Raw genomic sequence first — 20,543 nt, 5'->3', positions numbered from 1 at the left:
CAGCTCTGATGCTGTCTTCTGGCCTTCCCAGACCCTGCATGCACACAGTGCACATACATACTTGCAAACAAAACACCCATATACATACAATAAAAATAAATAAATCTGTTTGTTTGTTTGTTTTTTCGAGACAGGGTTTCTCTATGTAGCCCTGGTTGTTCTGGATCTCACTCTGTAGACCAGGCTGGCCTGGGACTCACAGAGATCTGCCTGCCTCTGCCTTCTGAGTGCTGGGATTAATGGCATGTGCCACCCCCACCAGGCTAATAAATAAATCTTTTAAAAAAAACTTTACACAATAATTATTGTCAGCCTTTAATAATAATAACTATCACATGACCTTCTTCCTATTTTTGTTTTCTTGGGGGAAGCATAATTGCCTAGAATCTAGCAAAGATTTAAGGCGGGGAATTGAACCTTGACTCACAGACTCTCACCAGATCATAAGTGGATTTATGGAGCTGAAAAAGTCCTCTAAAGTTTTATATGTATACATAAATACACACGTCCATCACGGAATGTCCTTCATGTGTTACTACTGCATGTGTGTCTGTGCAGTATATATGTGTGTGATGCTGAGGATTGAATCCAGGGCCTCACACATGCTAGGTTAATGCTCTACCACTACATCCTAGACCCAAATGTACACTTTTTACAGTGAGAAGATCCGTAGGCTCCATCCAATCCTCACTGATTCATGACCCATGAGCTTAGGAACTATTGCTCTTTGATGTATATAGCCAAAGTCAGTGTTTTCCTTTGGAATTTCTTATATGTTTAAGTGTAGCATTATTAAGATGCTGTATTTTGTTCTTTTTAAAGTTATGAGACAAAAGAATAATAGATATTTGCATACATAATAAGCAGGTTGTGCCAGGCAGTGGTGGCGCACACCTGTAATCCCAGCACTCAGGAGGCAGAGGCAGGCAGACCTCTGTGAGTTTGAGGCCAACCTGGCCTACAAAGTGAGTTCCAGGACAGGCTCCAAAGCTACACAGAGAAACCCTGTCTCGAAAAACAAAAAACAAACAAACAAACAAAAACACAAAAAGACAGGTTGTATTGCAGAGATACTTTAATATACTCCAAACCAGATCTGACTTGGTCAGTAAATAGAATACCCCCATCCCTGCATGTCCCTCTCTTCCTCTCTCTCTCTTCTATATGAAGTAAGCTCATTAAATAAAGGGCAGGTCTTTTCAGTTTGGGTCATGTGTACTCTACATGTTTTTGTTGGAAACCTGTTTTTCCTATTTCCTTAGAATCCACAAGTTAGTCATAGCCAATGCTCTCATTGAAGACGAAGGTGAATACGTGTTTACACCAGATGCCTACAATATTCCTATGTCTGCCAAAGTTCATGTCATTGGTGAGTAGGTCAGAGAAATTATTGTATACCTGTCCACTTGTTTGCTTACCGTGGACTATAATGTATCAAAAGCTATATGATTTAAAAGCTACATCAATTTGATATTATTCACTCATTATAAAGAGTTGGTTTATAAACCTAACAAGAAGCAGTTTTATAGGGTGCCAAGCACCAACTCTTGTGATGACTGCATGGAAATGGCTGTATGGTGACCAAAGCTGTGCTGAATATTCCAGATCCTCCCAAGATCATCCTGGATGGCCTTGATGCTGACAATACCGTCACAGTGATTGCCGGAAGCAAGCTTCGTCTTGAGATCCCTGTCACAGGGGAACCACCTCCCAAAGCCATCTGGAGCCGAGCAGACAAGGTCTCTCTCTCTCTCTCTCTCTCTCTCTCTCTCTCTCTCTCTCTCTCTCTCTCTCTCTGTCTCTGTCTCTCTCTGTCTGTCTGTCTTTCTTTCATGCACAGGGCCCAACTCACTTCTTGCCCCTTGCCCCCAGGATTCAGGTGAAGGGAAAAGGTGTAAATCAACGTGTCTGCTAAAGCCAGCTGTGGTGGCATAAGCCTTTAACCTGGAGATAGAGAGGCAGGCAGATTTCTGTGAGTTTGAAACTAATCTGGTCTACATAATTAGTTCCAGAACAGCTACAAAGTGAGACCCTGTCTCAGACACACACACACACACACACACACACACACACACACACACACAAGTATGTTATGGGTGTAATTCCTTTGAAAAGAGAATGGAGGCTGGTTTTCAGATAAATCTATTAATCATTTATTTAATTTTCGTATTTCTAGCCACCCACTTACTTGGCCAAGCATGATTTTATGAGTTATGAATATGGTCCCACCCTCTATTCTGTGGATGTCATGGGGCAGGCAGGAAGGGAAGTAATAAACAGTGTAAACAGTGTAAATAAAACTAAGGACCAAAATCACTCTGCGCAGTAAGAAGTGCCGTGGAAGTACGAACAGAGGACATGCTCAGCTGCATATGGTGTCACACACCATAACAACTGCACTGAGTAGAGTAGGGCAGGAACACTCAAGGACTCTTTAAGAACCCTAATAGCAATTAGTATAATAATAATATATTAACAAATAAATGCAACAATAACAAAAAACCCAAGAGCATATTTGTGGGAGCCCGTTTTCAGGTTCCTCGTGGCTTTACCCAGCAGGTCCGATAGAGGATGATTAGGACCACGGGCCTGAGTGCAGGTGTCTGAGATGGTCTGCACTTGGCTGTGCTGGGGGGGAGGTCTTTTGCTCCACCCCTTGGTGTCTCTATAAATACCCTGGGGCAGAGACAGGGCTTGTTGGAAAAGGTTCCAGGCTCTCTCGAGGCTATCCTTTATTTTCTATGTTTATCTCCACAATCTAAATCCTTCTATCTAATATTTCCTGCTGCTCACACTCAAGAACACTCTGGGGAACTGTGGGGCTGGTGGGTAGCCGCCCTGCACATATTGTGATAGCAAGTCACTGCGGCCTGAGTGGCCGACAGCAAGGAGCTCTGAAGGGAAGAGACCACCTGGTAAAGGCCGTGCACCCGCCAAGATCAAGGACAGAGAATGAGTTCAATGTGTGGAAGGCCTAGGAAAGCCGGCACTACTGGGGCACATAATCCAGGAGGAGAAAAACAAAAGAATCTCAGTTCAAGCTACCCTGGTTTCCTGCCACCAAAAAATTACATTCAAAAAGCAGAACAGGAGTCTTCCTGCCAAAATGAACAGCAGGACCCTCATTTATAGTCTCACGTAGATAATTCGTGACAAAACTGTGTGAATGATTGTTTTCTGGACACTGGAGTCAAGTTATGAGAGGTAACTACCCCAAATATGACCAGCACGTGAGGGTGGTTTACAACTGCCTTGCTTGGAGAGCTCTCCTGTGGTGGGGATGTGCTTAGGGGTCAAGCCTTTGCCTTGGCATGTGTGAAGCCCTGGGTTTGAGTCCTAGCAGAAGAGAGAAGGGGAGATATTTCAGTTTCTGGTCCTATACAAGGAGGAGACGCCCCAACAGACCCTACAGACTGTTTAGGGATTTTTCATTCAGGAAGCCCACAGTGGCAGGACTTCATCAGACGTTCACCTGAGTAAAAAGCTGCACAATCAAGCTCTGGGGCTCTCCGGCCAGTGTGGTGGCCTTTAACCCCAGCACTCTGGAGGCAGAGGCAGGAGGATCTCTGTGAATTCAAAGCCAGCCTGGTCTACACAGCAAGGTCCAGGCCAGTCAGGGGTATGAAGCAGGACCCTGGCTCAGAAAATCAGAGGTTGGGGATGTAGCTCAGTGGTATAAGATTTTGAAATAGAAGATAGTAGAAGAAGCAGGACAGTGGTGGCACACACCTTTAATCCCAGCACTCGGGAGGCAGAGGCAGGCAGATCTCTGTGAGTTTGAGGCCAGCCTGAGCTACCAAGTGGGTTCCAAGAAAGGCACAAAGCTACACAGAGAAACCCTGTCTCGAAAAACCAAAGAAGAAGAAGAAGAAGAAGAAGAAGAAGAAGAAGAGGAGGAGGAGGAGGAGGAGGAGGAGGAGGAGGAGGAGGAGGAGGAGGAGGAAGAAGAAGAAGAAGAAGAAGAAGAAGAAGAAGAAGAAGAAGAAGAAGAAGAAGAAGAAGAAGAAGGGAAAAATACAGTAGAAGGCTCAGCTTTTCTCTGCCATTTGGAAATTAATCCTTCCATGTCTTTATCTGAAGTGGAAACTGGAGGCTGAACAGATGTTAAGAGCACTGGTTGCTCTTGCAGAGGACCCAGGACTCAGTTTCCAGAACCCACAGGACAGCTAACAACCACCTGTAACTCCAGCTTTAGGAGATCTGACGCCCTCTTCTGATCATTAGGGGCACTGCATACTGCATACACATGGTACAGGGATGTATACGCAGGCAAAACAACCATACACATAAAATAAAAATAAGTAACTCTTAAGAGAAGAGAAATGGAAACTTAATATCAACTCGGGTGGAGAATTATCTTTGCACCATTCCTCAACACCACCCACCCCCTGCCATGGTTTTGTTTATGTTTTTTTGTAGTTTTAGGAGTGGGGCAAATTGTGAGGGGTTTTTGTTTGTTTTTTTATTGAGACAAGATCTTATTATGTAGTTCCGGCTGCCCTGGAACTTGTTAAGTAGACCGGGCTGACCTCAAACTCACAAAGATCCACCTCCAGAGTCCTGGAACTAAAGATGTGTGCTACCACTCAGCCTTCTCAATGTTTCCAAACTCTCAAGACATCCACGCAGATGAAAACATGAGTCTCTAATACGAGATAGTGTATTTCTGATTTTATACATAAAGAGGCTGGCATCCTAAAAGGATACCTTCTACCCTTATATTTTTCTGTCCTCCAGGTTTCTCTTGGTAAAGCTTATAGCTGATGGCCTATGGAATGGAGGCCCAGCTCTCTCTCTCTCAGCTCCGTGGGCTTTGAGCATGTGAAGTCTGGGTTTCCTCGTATGTGAATGGGCTAACCAGAGTAGGGTGAGGACTGACCCGATAACGTATATGTTAGGCCTGCCCAAGGTGGGCACCTCTCAGCAGTGGCTCCTGTCAGTCTATCATGCCAGGTTTGCCTCTTCCTTGTCAGGCTATTATGGAGGGCAGTGGCCGGATCAGGGCAGAGTCTTACCCCGACAGCAGCACGCTGGTCATTGATGTGGCAGAGAGAGACGACTCTGGCGTGTACAACATCAACCTGAAAAATGAAGCTGGAGAAGCGCATGCGAGCATCAAGATTAAAGTTGTGGGTAAGTTCTCCAGAACAAGGCTGGCAGGAGAGAGCCAGCATCTCTGTTTTCCACCTCTATCATTTTTCTCTTTGTATTACCTGCTTCCCTCTTACTTTCCTCCTGTTTCCTTGTCTAGAGGACTTCTCACTGGAGGAACTGAATAGTTAGTGGCATTCAGGACTATTTGTTATTAGTTCTTCAAAGTCATCCTCCTTTTGGGTACCCTTTAATTTTTTTTTAATATTTTTACAATGAAGATATAATTACATTATTTTACCTTTCCTGTTCTTCCAATCCAACTCTTCCCATGACCCGCCCCCCCACCCCACCCTCTAAAATTCATGGCCTCTTTCAATTCTTATTTACCCAACACACACACACACACACACACACACTCACACACACTGAACACATGTGTAGAAACACAGCCTGCTCAGTCCGTTCAGTGTTACTTGCAGGTGTGTGGTTTCAGGGCTGACCATGTGGTATTGGGTAACCAATGGGGGGCTCTTCCATGAGGAAAACTATTTCTCCCACCCCCAGCCTTCCTGTGCAGTGGCCTGTGCAGGTCTTTGTGTATGGGGGGAGCCCTGTGAGCCCTCCCCTTCTACAGTAGTTAGCACATCCTATGGGTGCTATGCTTGCTGGGGTCTTGTTTGGACAGCACATTGTAATCATAGGCAAAGCTTCCCGTTCTCTAGGGGACGCAATCTCACAGCAGATCTCCTGCTCCTTTGGCTCTTACCATCTTTCCGTCCCTTCTTCCGCAATGTTCTCAAAATCTTGGATTTCGGGCTTGTGTTGTAGACATATCAACTGGTGTAGCCACCTGGGATCGGTTGTCCTCGGCATTTTGGACAGTGTGGTAGTCTGTGATAGTCTGTTGCAAAGAGAAGTTTTGTACGATGAGGGGTGAGGACTTATTTGTGAGTGTGAGGATAAGTATTTAGAATGCAGTTAGGAATTATGGTAGCTCAGTAAAACACAAGTAGTAGGCTCTCCTTCAAGATCCATGACCTCATTAGCTCTGGGTGCCCATCAAAGGTCACTGAGACACAGTTGCTGATTTCCCACGTCAATCATCTGAGGCATGGTAGTAGCCATCTGCTTTGGTCCTTAGCTTTGTCAATGCACTTTTCCTAAACTGAAATCCAGGGACACGAGTCTAGCTGGCTATTAGTGTTGCAGATTCTCCCTCTCTCTCTTTTCCCACTGCGGATTTCCTCAGGGGACCATATTTCAGATGAACCTCAAATTAGTCACTTTATCAGAAGCTAAACTGTAAGACATGGCATCTTGGCAATGCTGAATTGAATTCCTCCAATTAATATCTTGACTGTTCTATTTGATGTAAAATTGACAATAATTAGTCCTTGGTTCCACTCCACTGGAAACTCATTTTGTAGTTAAAAACAATTATATCCATCATTTAGGTGATAATTCTTGTTGCCATTTTTAGAGTTAAGAACAAGAATCTTGGGCCCCATGTGGAACATGTCTTCTAATGTGAAAAGTTTCAAGGATTTTAGACGTTGTGATGTTTATTTTCACCTAGTTCTTTCCCCCTTACCTGTATTGATGTTTTTTCCAAGATAATTTTTAAATGCACTTCTTTTCTTTTCTTTTTTTTTTCTTTTCTTTTCTTTTCTTTTTTTTTTTGCCAGAGCTGAGGACCGAACCCAGGGCCTTGCACTTGCTAGGCAAGTGCTCTACCACTGAGCTAAATCCCCAACCCCTTAAATGCATTTCAAAACAAACAACAAACAAACAAATAAACCACCTTTGGTACCAGGTTCTTTTCCCAAACCCCTCTTTGACTATTAACATCTCCCTGTTTTGTCTACTACAGACATCCCAGATCCTCCAGTGGCACCGAATGTGACGGAAGTGGGAGATGACTGGTGCATCATGAACTGGGAGCCTCCCGCCTATGACGGAGGGTCACCTATCCTGGGTAATCACAGACTGACCAGCCCATGTCAGGGCCTGTGCAGCTGGCATTGTCTTAAACACATATTAGAACAGAATACATTCTGGAAACTGAATCTAGGAAAAAGCCTGTTGAGTTGGTTGAGTCCTGGCCTAGCATACAGGAGGCTCTGAATTCAGTTCTTAGGAATTCCAAGGAAGAAGAGGAGGAGGAGACAGTGGCTTGTTATAATATATACTATGACTTCAAATATCTGTTGAAATGTCTATTGTGGTATTCTATGATTCCTTGGGATTTGGACGGATCTGATGCACATCCTCTGAGCACCTGGTCTCTCTCTTGCTTACTTGTTCTTCTTACTCAACAACTAATTCTGAGACAGCTCCAGGTCTAATTCCCATTTGTTCTGGCCAGAGAATACTGTAGGGTTGTGTTTTAGCTTCTGTTCTATTGCCCTGAAGAGACACGATGACCAAGGCAACTCTCATAAAAGAAAGCATTTAATTGGGGACTTCCTTACAGTTCTAGAGCGTTAGTCCTTGATCATCATGGTGGGAAGCAGACAGGCCTCCAGAACAGTCGCTCAGAACTTTATATCCTGATTGGCAGCCAGCAGGCAGAGGATTGGGCCTAATGAGAGCTTTTGAATGGGGGCCCGTTCTCATTCAAACCGACCCGGGTTGTATCATGAAGGAATTTCTCAGCATAAAACTTTTAGAAGAATTTGACTCCTCGATGGAGAATTTTTTTTTTTTTTTCTGGAGCTGAGGACCAAACCCAGGGCCTTGTGCTTGCTAGGCAAGTGCTCTACCACTGAGCTAAATCCGCAACCCCCCCCCGAAATTTTTTTATAGGTGGTAATAAAATTCACAAAACTGATCCCCCCCCCCCCTTATTTCCATTGCTGCAACCTTCTGGGTTCTTGGCCCTGGATTGCTCAACCACAGTGACTAAGTTGCTAAGAGCTGCATGTCTCTGGTTTGTTTTTCTTCTTTTTCCAGTACAACTTTATTTTTTCTAGTCCCATTATTTTATTTTATCTGTATCTTACAGAGTTCACATTTGTGTTAGCTGATCTCTAACAACTGGTGGAATAAGGTGCATTAAAACAGAAATGTATTTGTCTGCTTCCCTCAGTCTGTTTAGAATGTGCAAAATGTCTAAGAAAGTTTAACTTTGGAGATAAGGTTAAAAACAAAAAAACCAAAAGCCTGAGTCTCTGCTTTGTACACTACAGGGTACTTTATTGAGAGGAAAAAGAAACAAAGCTCTAGATGGATGCGACTGAACTTTGATCTCTGCAAAGAAACAACTTTTGAGCCTAAGAAGATGATTGAAGGTGTGGCCTATGAGGTCCGCATCTTTGCAGTCAATGCCATTGGCATCTCCAAGCCCAGCATGCCATCCAAGCCCTTTGTTCCTTTGGGTGAGTCGAGGAAAACCACTGTTCCCACGCAGTATTACTGCTTTCCCTGTGCCTTGTAAACCCGGATGACCTGGAGCTTCTCAGAATGGTGGGTGGGGAGTAGCCAAACAAGGTTAAGGGCAATACTGTAAGAAATTCAACACAGACTTTGAAGTTGACCATCTCTAGAATGTAGGTCCTGGCACTTACTTCCAGAACTCCAGTGAGAGCTGTGGGTGGCTCCCATTGCCATTCCTGACTGTAAACATGAGGCTGGGTCCATGTGACTATTCTTCATTGTCTTTTCTAAAGTGTCATAGACCAAGTGACGTTTGCCAGTAAACCTCTTTGCTTTGCAATCGTATCTTAGTTTACAACTGCATCTTAAGTTTATCTATGAAACAGCAAAAAGTCCAGCAAAGGCAAATGAAAGATAAGATGTCTCCGCTATTTTATTGTATTTAAGTATTTCTTAAGAAATGGAAAATTCAGTACAAGAGTTTGTTTAAATGACAAATCTCAGGGCTGGAGAGATGATTTGGTGATTAAGAGCATTGCTCTTGTAGAAGACCTGAGTCTGACCCAGCATCCACATGGGGCAAGCTCATAGCTCCCTCTAACTCCTGCTCTGGGGGATCTGACAACTCTTTTGAACACTGGGCACCTTCCTGTATGGGCACATAACCCCATCCCACATATATACACGTAATTTAAAATGATAAATATTTAAAATTGTAGGGCTATGGACAGTTTACTCTAGACCATTAGATTCCCCCAAATTGATTTCTCTAACTCCCTGTGGCCGCCCAACTTCTCACACAAACTTTCCAAACTGGAGAAGGAGTGTGGCAGTCTTTCCAAGATCCTCTTGTCAGTCAGACATCCGGCTTACACATCACCGTGTTCTGGGAGTTCTCACTGAATGTCAGCAGGGCATGGAGCTTCTGCGCATGTTTTTAGTTGCATCCCAGCTCTCTCACTGCAGGTGCTCTCCCATGGCTCTGTATTCATAGTGCCTTCTTTTTCTCACTTTTCATCTTTTCAGCTGTGACCAGCCCCCCTACTCTTCTGGCTGTTGACTCTGTTACTGACTCATCTGTGACAATGAAGTGGAGGCCCCCAGACCAGATTGGTGCCGCAGGTTTAGATGGCTATGTGCTAGAGTATTGCTTTGAAGGAAGTAAGTACACCTAGAAGGTACAGTGAATACCATCAGCGCTAGGTGAGATATGCCTTGCTTTCTTTTGTCTTTCTTGGGAAATCATTGCTTTCTTACTGAAAATGATACCAAGCCAAAGGTCATCTTTCTGAGATGTAGGTGAATAATAGATTTCCTCTGGTATTTAATGCTATACATTTAGATGCCAAAAACATCTTAATTAGGCTTAAAGGCGGGTATCACCACTGGGCTGGTATAGAAGGATGGTTTTTTGGCAAAGCTTCAGGGACATCCATTTCTAAACTCTGCAGTGTGCCGCTGAGTAGTGAACATCTACTTTGGGCAAGCACAAGGGGACCGATGATGTCTTTGGCCATCCAATGAGCATGTCCTTCCTTCTTAAAGAGAGGAAGAATTAAAAGAAACTCTTAATTTTTTCAAATTTTTAAAAAAATTTATTATGTATACAGTGTTCTGTCTGCAGGTTACATTACATTACATTACATATGGTTGTGAGCCACCATGTGGTTGCTGGGAATTGAACTCAGGACCTCAGGAAGAGCAGCCAGTGCTCTTAACTGCTGAGCCATCTCTCCAGCCCCAGCAACTCTTAAAGAGCTATTAAATCCTAAAAACTTCAACATATGGCAATAACTTATCTTAAAGCTTGTATACATGAAAATTAAATTTTGGAGGGGAAAAGAAAGAATCCAAAGAACCCCTCTGATTAAAGTAAGAGAGAGAGAGACAGAGAGACAGAGAGACAGAGACAGAGACACAAAATGTCACAGGAAACCCAAACCAAAAGGGTGTGGTATTCACTCATTGCCTAGTGTTTGTAATTTCCTGCTTGCCATAGCCAGAAGAAAATGACATTCGAAAATGGATTGGGGGTGTAGCTTAGTGGTAGAGCATTTGCCTAGAATGTGGTAAGTCCTGGGTTCAATCCCAAATAGGAAAAAAAAAAAAAAAAAAAAAAAGGTGCAAAGCTACACAGAGAAACCCTGTCTCAAAAAACCAGAAAAAAAAAAAAAAGATAGGAAAAGGGAAGTAAGAGGGAAAGGAAGGAAGGAAGGAAGGAAGGAAGGAAGGAAGGAAGGAAGAGAGAGAGAGAGGGAGAAAGAAAAAGAAAGGAAGGAAGGAAGGAAGGAAGGAAGGAAGGAAGAGAGAGAGGGAGAAAGAAAAAGAAAGAAAGGAAGGAAGGAAAGAAGGAAGGAAGAAAGGAAGGAAGGAAGGGAGAAGGAAGAAGACAGGAAAAGAGGGAGGGAGGGAGGGAGGGAGGGAGAGCAGGCAATAGGTGAATGAGGCAGAAACACCCCAGCTCTGGACTCAGGCTCCTCTTTGGTTGACGGTAGACAAACAGTCCTCCCAAGAAGCTACTGAACTCTCACAAAACAAAGACCAAGAATTTACCTCTAAAATCACTCTGTGGACCCCAAGCTTTAACACCGAAGCTTCCCGTGAAGGAAAGAAGCAACGATGCCTTTGGGAATCAAGATGTCATCAAGAATGTAAACACTACCGGGTGTCCCTGGAGGAAAACCACTGCGGAGAAGAGACTTAAAGGAGAGAAACTGTTGAAGTCCCAGCCTGCCCTGGGCCCCGGCAGAAATGGGGATGAAGCACCCTGGCCCACTGATTTTCTTTTATCTAGCCTCACTCCACTCAGTCTGCTTCCTTCAAGCTTCAGAAGGCCCTTGATCCTAAACCAGTGGGGGGACCTTAGCGGAAAAAGCCCCAGGGTTAGCACGGTGAAGGAAGTGGGTATTGTGACAAATTCGACAAGAAAATCCTTCAGCGTTTCCCAGTACGGTTTATTTCCATTCTGATGTCCCGAGCCCTCCCTGCCGCTCTTCATATGGCCCAGCCAGCAGAATTTCCTAACTCATGTGTGATGTGGCTTCTGAACAAGAACCTTCTGTATGTGTATGAAACAGAGCAAATTCTTTACTCTTTTCTTTCTGATAGGTTTAAAAAGTAAGAAGATACAGCAAAATGATAGATGCCTGTCATTTTGATGTTACCCACCTTAGATAAAATACAACGAAGTGTATTTTACATATTTTGTGTGTGGTCTGTGTAGATACATATGTATATGAGACTATACATATGTATATGTACACGGTCATTATGTATATATTTTGCCACATAACATGTTGGAATTAGCTTTCTATGGAAACTCTTTCATAACGTCTCTCTCTCCTCGTAGTCATTCCTGGTTTTCTTAGTGTGGCTGCCTGATTCTCCATTCTCTTTTAATGGCTGCTCTTCTCCGGACTAATTTCTGAAGTGTTTGATGCTTTTGGATATGTCAGGTTTAGTCTGTAACGTCTTCCTTACATAAGGTTGTGTGCCTTTTTTTATGATTATTCAGCCTTTTCTGTTTTATTTTTACTGCCTGCAGCATTTTATTCTTTTGGTCTTCACTCCAGTTCATCTTTTTCTTAAAATAGACCTCGTGCATTAAATAATGTATGTATTCCCTCCCCCCGCTCCGACATCAGTCGGTTTCTGTTCCCCTCCGTTGAGGTAGCTCCGGATGGGAAGAGACGAGCTATTTTTGTTCCCTTTTTCATCTTGTTTTCTCTTTGATCTGTTCTTTGTTCTTTTGTATGTGTTTTTCTCATCTCTCATTTTTACGTTCCCATCCATTGAGTCTTGCCTAAGAAACTTGAGCAATAACTATCGAACAGACCGTTTGCTGAAAGATGTATCTTCTTTCAAAGTCATGAGTGATTTTTATCATCCACACAACTGTCAAGATGGCAAACCTCTCTTCTAGAACTGATAGGATTGGGAAAACAGAGAGGGAGGCCAAGGTCCTCAGAGGCAGTCACTCTGGACTCCTTGTCGCAGCTCATCTCCTTGGTACCAAAAAAAGGTACATCATTCCAAACCACTGGGACAAGCTCCAAACCATCCCTGTGAGACCTTTACTTGGAATACAGGGACACAGGAATGTCCAGTTTGTTTTCTTGATGCAGAGTTCATTGTCCTGGTAATCAGGGCTGCTCCCGAGCTGCTGGGGCTGACTTCATTTCTACTGGAATGTGTTAAGGCATAGCTAAGTCCTGGTAAGACAGTGCTAGAGTGTCCTCCTAGACTCTAGGGAGGAAGTTCCACCATGCCAAGCATCCTGCTTCCTGGGCGCACTAGAGAGGAACAGACTGCTCCCTTGGGATTCCAAAACCAACTCTTCCTTTTCCTTTGATGTCTTATTTTGTTCTCTGGCTCTTCTTCCCGCCTGTGGAGGTGTCCCAGCCTCTCTCCTCATCTCTTTTCTTAGCCCTTCTCTTCTCTGGGGCAGGTGCCTGTAGACCAAACCCACAGGCTGTCCTGAGGAAGCTGTGCCTCCCCTTAACATGTCTGTTCTCTTGCGTCACTACTCCAAAGACGGGTCTCTTTGTCTACTTTGCATACTTTACTAACAGAGAATGCTGACTACTGATGTAATATTCTTCTGGTGTGAAAGTGGGTGTCTTTAATTAATTTATTGACGGATTCTCAAAGGTACATCAGCAAAACAGCCTAATGAAAATGGGGAGGCTGCGTTTGATCTACCAGGTAAAGTATCTGTGAAGCTCTCAGACTTTCTTACTCTTTGAATCATATCTGGGAATATTCCATGACTTTACACGAAGGACCTCCCCACCACCTTCACAAAGAATTCCGTAGAGTTGGGGGGAAAGGGGTGACTTTCTCATTAGGATTCAAGACTTCTCTTTTCCCAGTGGTCATTTCTGATTTTTAGAAGCTGAAATACTTGTATGACTTGGATGCTGGGTTTAAAGTCTTTTGCTATTATAGAGTGTAGACAAAGCTACCAATTGCTGAAAAGGAAAATCCAATTTTTGGTTAAAGGAAAGGGTTGTACCAACTCATGAGATATCAGCTCATGAGCCTCCTTTCCTCTTTATGAGTAGAATTGGCTTTTCTTCATGAATACAAATGATCAGATTCCTTATGTTCACATTAATGTTTTGTGATAACAAACCAGCTGGGATAAAACAGACCACGTGGCAAGAATAATGCCTTTCCTTCATGAGAAGGGCGATTTCCTGTCTTTCTGAACTTGAAGGTTTATCAAGGCCTAAATGTCAAGATTGTATCAAACAGTATGGAACCAAGTTGGAGTAAAGCTGCTACAGAATTATTGAGAACGCTTACTATTATTCAGGGCACTCTATTCCTAAGTAAGAGTTTTTTTATTTTATTTTTTCAGAAATAACAGAGTCTAATTTAGAGCTAGCCATTTGGGGGCATTTTCTCAGGTATTTAAATAGTCGTAACCTGAGTCTAGTCCAAATCATGTTCTTTCTGAAGGATTTAAGTATGAATGTGAAATGCTATGTTGGAGTTGGTTGTGATGGCCTGGGATGGCTTCTCTCACTAAACACTGTTCCTGCTTCTTTTCTTTTTCTTTCACTGGTCTTAGCTGAGGACTGGATAGTTGCAAACACGGACCTGATTGACAAGACGAAGTTCACCATCAACGGTCTCCCCACGGATGCAAAGATCTTCGTACGAGTGAAGGCTATTAACGCAGCTGGGGCTAGTGAGCCTAAGTATTATTCTCAGCCCATTCTTGTGAAGGAAGTTATAGGTAGGTGGTGCGGCTCTCACATTTAGTCTGCCTTTTCCATTGCTTGCTTTTGAATTTTAAAATCTCTTTCTAGGGTGGGGGAGATGGCTCAGTCAGTAAAGCCCTCCTGTAGGCATGAGGACTTGAGTTTGGTCACCAGAACCAACATAAGAAAGCCAGACAGAGTGATATGCTATAATCCTAGTGCTGGACAGAGAGACACAGCGAGATCCTTGGGAGGTCACTGGCCAGCCAGCCTAGCCAATCAGCAAGATCCAGGCCATCGAGATCCCGCCTCAAAAAACAAGGCAACAACAAAAGCCCAAGGTGGACATTGTCCTGAGGAATGACACCAAGGTTGACCTCTGCGATATGTGCGCACTTGCACGTGCATGCGCGCACACACACACACACACACACACACACACACACACACACATCTCTTTTTTAAAATTTATTTTTACTGCCTTTAATTTATTTAATTTAATTTATTATTTTACTGCCTTAAATTTATTCCTTTGATATTTTAAGAATGGTTCCTGAGAGTTAAAGATTAACAAAACACTGCTTTTTAGGCAGTGTAGGAGGTCAGTTTGGGATTTTATAATTTAGTACTCAGAAGAGCAGTTAGATGACTTGGCCAGATGCTCTGCTAGCTCAAGTAGTCTGCAAAGTCACAACCATTTTCATGATGGCACAGATACATCTGGGCCCTTTTCAACATCCTTACGTCTGTCCTGATGGTGTAAAGGAAACCGTTGGTGTGTTTACATGAATCAAGTCAGAGGCACATAGCTATGACAGCTAAGCCCCTCCAAGTGCTCACAGTTAAAGAGAAGGCTCAGTTTTGCCTCAGAGTGTTGTCGAGCAAACATAACAAATGTTAATTGTATTAATCTTGGTCCTTAAGCCCAAGCCCCTTTCTGGACTGGGGAACAACTTTAAAAACTTGATTTTCTCTTCCCACCATGTGGGTTTCAGGGACTGAACACAGGTCATCAGACTTGGAGACATGCGTCGACAGCTTTTGAATACTTAAACACATTGATTGATACAGTGGTCCTATCAGCAAATAAAAATTTTAAAATGTTATACAATAAAAAGTCAGCATTCAGAAGATCTCCATAATTCTATATAGTAATTGTTTCCAAATGACCAAAGCCTATCAAATCATGTGTCGAAGGTGGTCATAGTACCTATATGTCCTTAGTCTCAGCTGCTTGAAAGGCTGAGGCAGGGGGATTCCTTGCCCTCCAGCTCTCTAGCACTCAAATGCTTTCTTTTTCACCATGTTACTTTATCTTACGTTTATGAGTGTTTTGCCTGCATGTGTGACAGGATGCCATGTTTGTGCCTCGTATTCAAAGAGGCCAGAAGAGGGCACTGGATCTCCTGTAACTGGAGTTACAGTTGTGAATCAACCCACCAGTTATCAGCCCAGTGCTTTAAGTGCTGAGCCATCTATCTCTCTAACCCCATAAACACATGTCTTAAAAATAACCACACAGAGAAATCCTATCTCGGAAAAAAACACAAATAAATAAGTAAATAAAAAGACATCTGTACTTAGAGAAATCCGTTTGGGTCGATTTTGCTCAATATACTGTTATTGAAACATCTAAAACTGTGGAAGAGATGTGATCCCAAGGATGGGTCATGAGCACCGTGCCGTTCCACTTACACAACTATTTCCAGGCTGCTGCATTGATTGCACAACTGTGCTTCTCCACCCTTCCCAGAGCCGCCCAAGATTCGCATCCCAAGGCACCTGAAGCAGACTTACATCCGACGGGTTGGGGAAGCTGTCAATCTGGTTATCCCTTTCCAGGTAAAAAGTCTTTCCAGGCTGGAGTGTTGAAAAGGTTGAGGGAGGTGGTCTAGGCTTTAAGTTCATCATGATTCAGAGTCCCTGGAAAGATCAGGTCAATGATGGAAAACACCATAATCCTGTCAGATTTAAATTCTGCAGGATGCAGAGACCTCATCATGCCTGAAGACTCAGTGGGGTGGGGCAGGGATATCAGAGAGGAGATGAAGAAATGCTGGAAGAGTCTCTGTGGCCCAGCCGTCTGTGACATGATTGTCTGCATTCAGGTGCTCATACCCAACAAAACAACATTCTCTTAGTTTCCACAATGGCTCCCAACCAAACAGAACTCTACTTTGAAATCTTGATATCACTAACTGAAATACAAGCCCATTGCAAAATAATCACTCTAGCAAAAGTCTGCTGTTTATAAGATTAACCTGGCTTTTTATTTTCCTTCCTTCTTTCTTTCTTTCTTGAAGCTATCTTGGGCTACATGAGATCCCATCTAGAAAGAAAGGAAGGAAGGAAGGAAGGAAGGAAGGAAGGAAGGAAGGAAGGAAGGAAAGAAAGAAGGAAAGAGAGAGGGAGAGAAGAAAAGAAAAAAGAAAAAGAAAAGAAACTGAAACTTGTGTCTATGGATAAGATTATAATTTTATAATTTCTTAATTGTGTCAACAGCTAGAGAGACTCTAGAGCAGTCTGAGAAGGGAGCATAGTATGTAAGAAAATAATTAGCTTTAGCTGCTACTGCTAAGCACTGTTGCTGTCTGCAAAAGACTTCAGTCTTTATAACTACTCTGTGAAGTGGACACTACTATTGTCCCTGTCTTACAGATTGAGAAACTGAGGTACAGAGTTTAACAGTTTTCCCAAGGTCACGCCATTATTAAGTGGTCAATAGTCAAGCATGGGTTCTGGGGTCCCAGAGCACACGCTCTTGAGCACTATTCTGCTGGAGTCTGGCAGATCCACCTAGAACTAGTTCTAGAAGTTTCTTAACTTCAAGGCTTTGGGCAAATCACTGAACCCCTCTTTCCAAATCAGTGTAGATAATGATTCTTATTCATGTATAGATCAAGGGAAATAATAAATGTTATGCACCTGAAACACAGAAGGCCATCAGCTGAAGTGGCCTTGCTTGACAAGGGTCACCTACCACTGAGTCAGGGTGTGGCGTCTTCCATCCTTGCCAAAAATAAGTTAGGCCATTGTCATTATTGTGATGTTAAAAAAAAAATCCCAAGACAATGTTATTTCTCCCCTTCAACTTTTCTGTCTTTCATTTTAGGGCAAACCAAGACCAGAGCTGACCTGGAAGAAGGATGGGGGAGAAATTGATAAGAATCAAATAAACATTCGCAACTCAGAGACTGATACCATCATCTTCATTAGGAAAGCAGAGAGGAGCCACTCTGGCAAGTACGACCTGCAGGTCAAAGTGGACAAGTATGTGGAAAATGCCTCCATCGACATCCAGATCGTAGGTGGGTCTCGGGAAAGAATGAGAACATTCTGTCAACAGAGGATGGAGACAGTCTTTGTCATTTGGGGAGAGATAGGAATGTGTTAGGCTTGTTCTACACAAACATATTTTTGAGATTAAAAAAGAGATTCCAGGCTGTGGTGGCGCATGCCTTTAATCCTAGCACTTGGGAGGCAGAGGCAGGCGGATCTCTGTGAGTTTGAGGCCAGCCTGGTCTACAGAACAAGTTCCAGGACACATAGACAGAGGCCCTATCTCAAAAACCAAACAAACAAACAAAAAACCTTAAAAAAGCCAGGCAGTGGTGGCACAGGCCTGTAATCCCAGCACTCAGGAGGCAGAGGCAGGCGGATCTCTGTGAGTTTGAGGCCAGCCTGGGCTACAAAGCAAGTTCCAGGAAAGGCTCCAAAGCTACACAGAGAAACCTTATCTTGAAAAACCAAAAAAAAAAAAAAAAACCTAAAAAAAGAAAGGAAAGAAGAGAATGATTAAAAAAGAAATAAGCAGGGCTGGAGAGATGGCTCAGAGGTTAAGAGCACTGGCTGCTCTTCCAAAGGTCCTGAGTTCAATTCCCAGCAACCACATGGTGGCTCACAACCATCCTTAATGAGATCTGGTGCAGGGACACATGCAGACAGAACACTGTATACATAATAAATTAATCTTTTTTAAAAAAGAAAAGAAAGAAGCAGTAAGAATAGTAAGATTTGTTAGCATTTCAAAATAACTTACACTGACCAAATGTACTAATCATGGGAGACCATGTGCACAAGAAAATTAGTGGACACACTAATTTTAGTGAAATCAATCTGCATTGCTTTATATTGTTCTCTGGCTTTCAATTTCTAATTGCCTGATGATAAAAGTATGTTTTATGCCGAAAAACACATAGTAGCTTCTAGACAGTTTAAAATGTTCTTGCCACACCTGAAATTCACCAGTTGTAAAGGAGAGTAGAGAGTGAAGACTTTTTCCTAGTGTAAAGATAAGCCAACAGAGCCCAACAATTGAACACAGGAGTTGATCGCTTGTGCTAGTTAGTACTCGTAGAAAGTAAACAAATAGGTTAGTTCTCATTTTTGTTCACAATTAGGGAAACAGAATAGGGATCCTTATACACAGACACCCCCACCCCGACACACACACACACACACACACACACACACACACCTTAAACTATTCTGTAGTTTTTGCAACATCAGTAAGTAAATTTAGGAGGCTCAGAGGGCACAAGCTTTTGCTACGCAGCATGAGGACCTGGGATTGGGTTCCAGCACCCACAGAGCAAGCCAGGTGTGGTCCCACACATGCCTTAACCCCAGCACTGTGTGAAAGGAGATCCCAGCATTGCTCTGGTTTGCTACCTGCCTGTCTTAGCTGAAAAGCAGTAGTTCAGGAATAGACTCTACCTCAAAGAAGTAAGGTGGAGCATGATCAAGAACACATGACAGCCTCCTCTGGCTTCCCCATGTGTGAATCTCCCCCCCCACCCCACTAACATGTACATACATCCATACATACATACATATGCCACTCACACACATATACAGAGAGAATTTAAGAACCCAGCATAGGGCTACATGCCTATAATTCCAGCATGTAGAAGGCTAAGGCAGAAGGATGCTGAGTTTAATGTCTAAAACACCAAACAATAAAAATCAGTTTATTATTAGTGTTGAAAGAAGCCTTGTTTCCAATCATTTTTTTGTTCCAGGCCATTGGCTGGGACTGGACTTGAGGTTCTCTAACTGGAGCAGTGGGTCTCAACCTTCCTAATGCTACAACCCTTTGATACAGTTCTCATGTTGTAGCGACCCTCTACCATAAAATTATTTCATTGCCATTTCATAACTGTAGTTTTGCTACTGTTATGAATCATGATGTAAATATTTAATATGTGACTCCTCTGAAAGGATCATTTGACACCCCCCCCCATGGGGTTGTGACCCACAGGTTGAGAACCAGTGAACTAAAGAGAAACTTCCTGGGAAACCTGAGTTCTTTAAGCCAAGCACTGTTTTCCTCTGAACAAACTTTAAGGGGTTTTCTAAGCTAAGAGGAGTGAGAGAGCCTTGGCCCTGTCTGGGATAAAGGGAGCACGGGGTTATGTGTGGACCCCCACGGCTGAGACTGGAAGATCAATGCCTCCTGTAACAGGAAAAAGGACATGTTAAGATATCCTCGTGTAATAGGGTGTAGACTAGACTGGAATATGAACTCACAGTGATGGCATGACTCCATCCTACAGACCGCCCGGGTCCACCCCAATCTGTGACTATTGAAGATGTGTGGGGAGAGAACGTTGCTCTCACATGGACACCACCCAAGGACGACGGCAATGCAGCCATCACAGGGTACACTATCCAGAAGGCCGACAAGAAGAGCATGGTAAGTCTGGCTTCTGATTGACCTCAGGAGCAAAGTCACTTCCGCCAGAGGTAATGGGGTTGTTGGAAGGTTTCTCTGGTGAAGCCTATCGGGGGTATGGAAGAGCCATGTGGCTGAGCCAGAAAGGTGGGGCCTTTCAAGTCACAGAGTTGAAGTAAATCCCAGGGCTGCCACTTAAGTCATGTGTGCATGGCTGGTCCCTCGACCTCCTTGGTCCCCATTTCCTTATCTACAAAATGGAGGTACAGATCCTTTATCTTGCTTGGTTATTTAAAGCTAAGATAGTCTAAAGTGGCAATGAAAAGTAAAAGGAATTCATTCTTCATTCCATAAATATTCACCATGCAATGCTTTCTCCTTGTAACATTAAATGGTATGGGCTTAAAACCAATTTTAAAAAAAAAAAATTGGTAGACATTAACTAGAAAAGAACAATTTTTGAAAGTTACATCATGTGCTAAGTTTCTGAGAAAGAAATCTGCCTGATGTGTTCAAGATGCAACCCTGTGGGAATAATGGCTTATCACAGGTGAGGAATTAGATGAAAGAATCAGACTTGATGAGGAACAGAGTTGTTGAGCTAAATGCTGAATACGAATCTATATGTGCCGGCTGGTGGTAGCGCACACCTTTAATACCAGCACTTGGGAGGCAGAGGCAGGGGGATGTCT

The 20,543-nt window shown here is 43.2% G+C and overlaps 1 protein-coding gene across 7 annotated transcripts in view; it reads left to right on the top strand.

Moving 5' to 3' along the window:
- The window catches only part of Mybpc1 (myosin binding protein C1), an 86,718-nt gene that overhangs the window by 54,981 nt on the left and 11,194 nt on the right, over positions 1-20,543 (top strand). For all 7 annotated transcript variants that reach the window (XM_036169784.1, XM_036169783.1, XM_036169782.1 and 4 more), the window contains 10 exons: positions 1,263-1,369; positions 1,606-1,739; positions 4,974-5,133; positions 6,965-7,069; positions 8,283-8,471; positions 9,496-9,630; positions 14,045-14,212; positions 15,931-16,019; positions 17,290-17,485; positions 19,733-19,872. In XM_036169784.1, the coding sequence (XP_036025677.1) occupies positions 1,263-1,369; positions 1,606-1,739; positions 4,974-5,133; positions 6,965-7,069; positions 8,283-8,471; positions 9,496-9,630; positions 14,045-14,212; positions 15,931-16,019; positions 17,290-17,485; positions 19,733-19,872 (1,423 nt within the window). The remainder of the gene's footprint in view (positions 1-1,262; positions 1,370-1,605; positions 1,740-4,973; positions 5,134-6,964; positions 7,070-8,282; positions 8,472-9,495; positions 9,631-14,044; positions 14,213-15,930; positions 16,020-17,289; positions 17,486-19,732; positions 19,873-20,543) is intronic.

The sequence above is a fragment of the Onychomys torridus genome, chromosome 20 (genome assembly GCF_903995425.1).
Source record: "Onychomys torridus chromosome 20, mOncTor1.1, whole genome shotgun sequence".
NCBI lineage: Eukaryota > Metazoa > Chordata > Mammalia > Rodentia > Cricetidae > Onychomys > Onychomys torridus.
The sequence above is the reverse complement of the archived record's forward strand: the minus strand, read 5'-3'. Positions and strand labels throughout refer to the sequence as shown.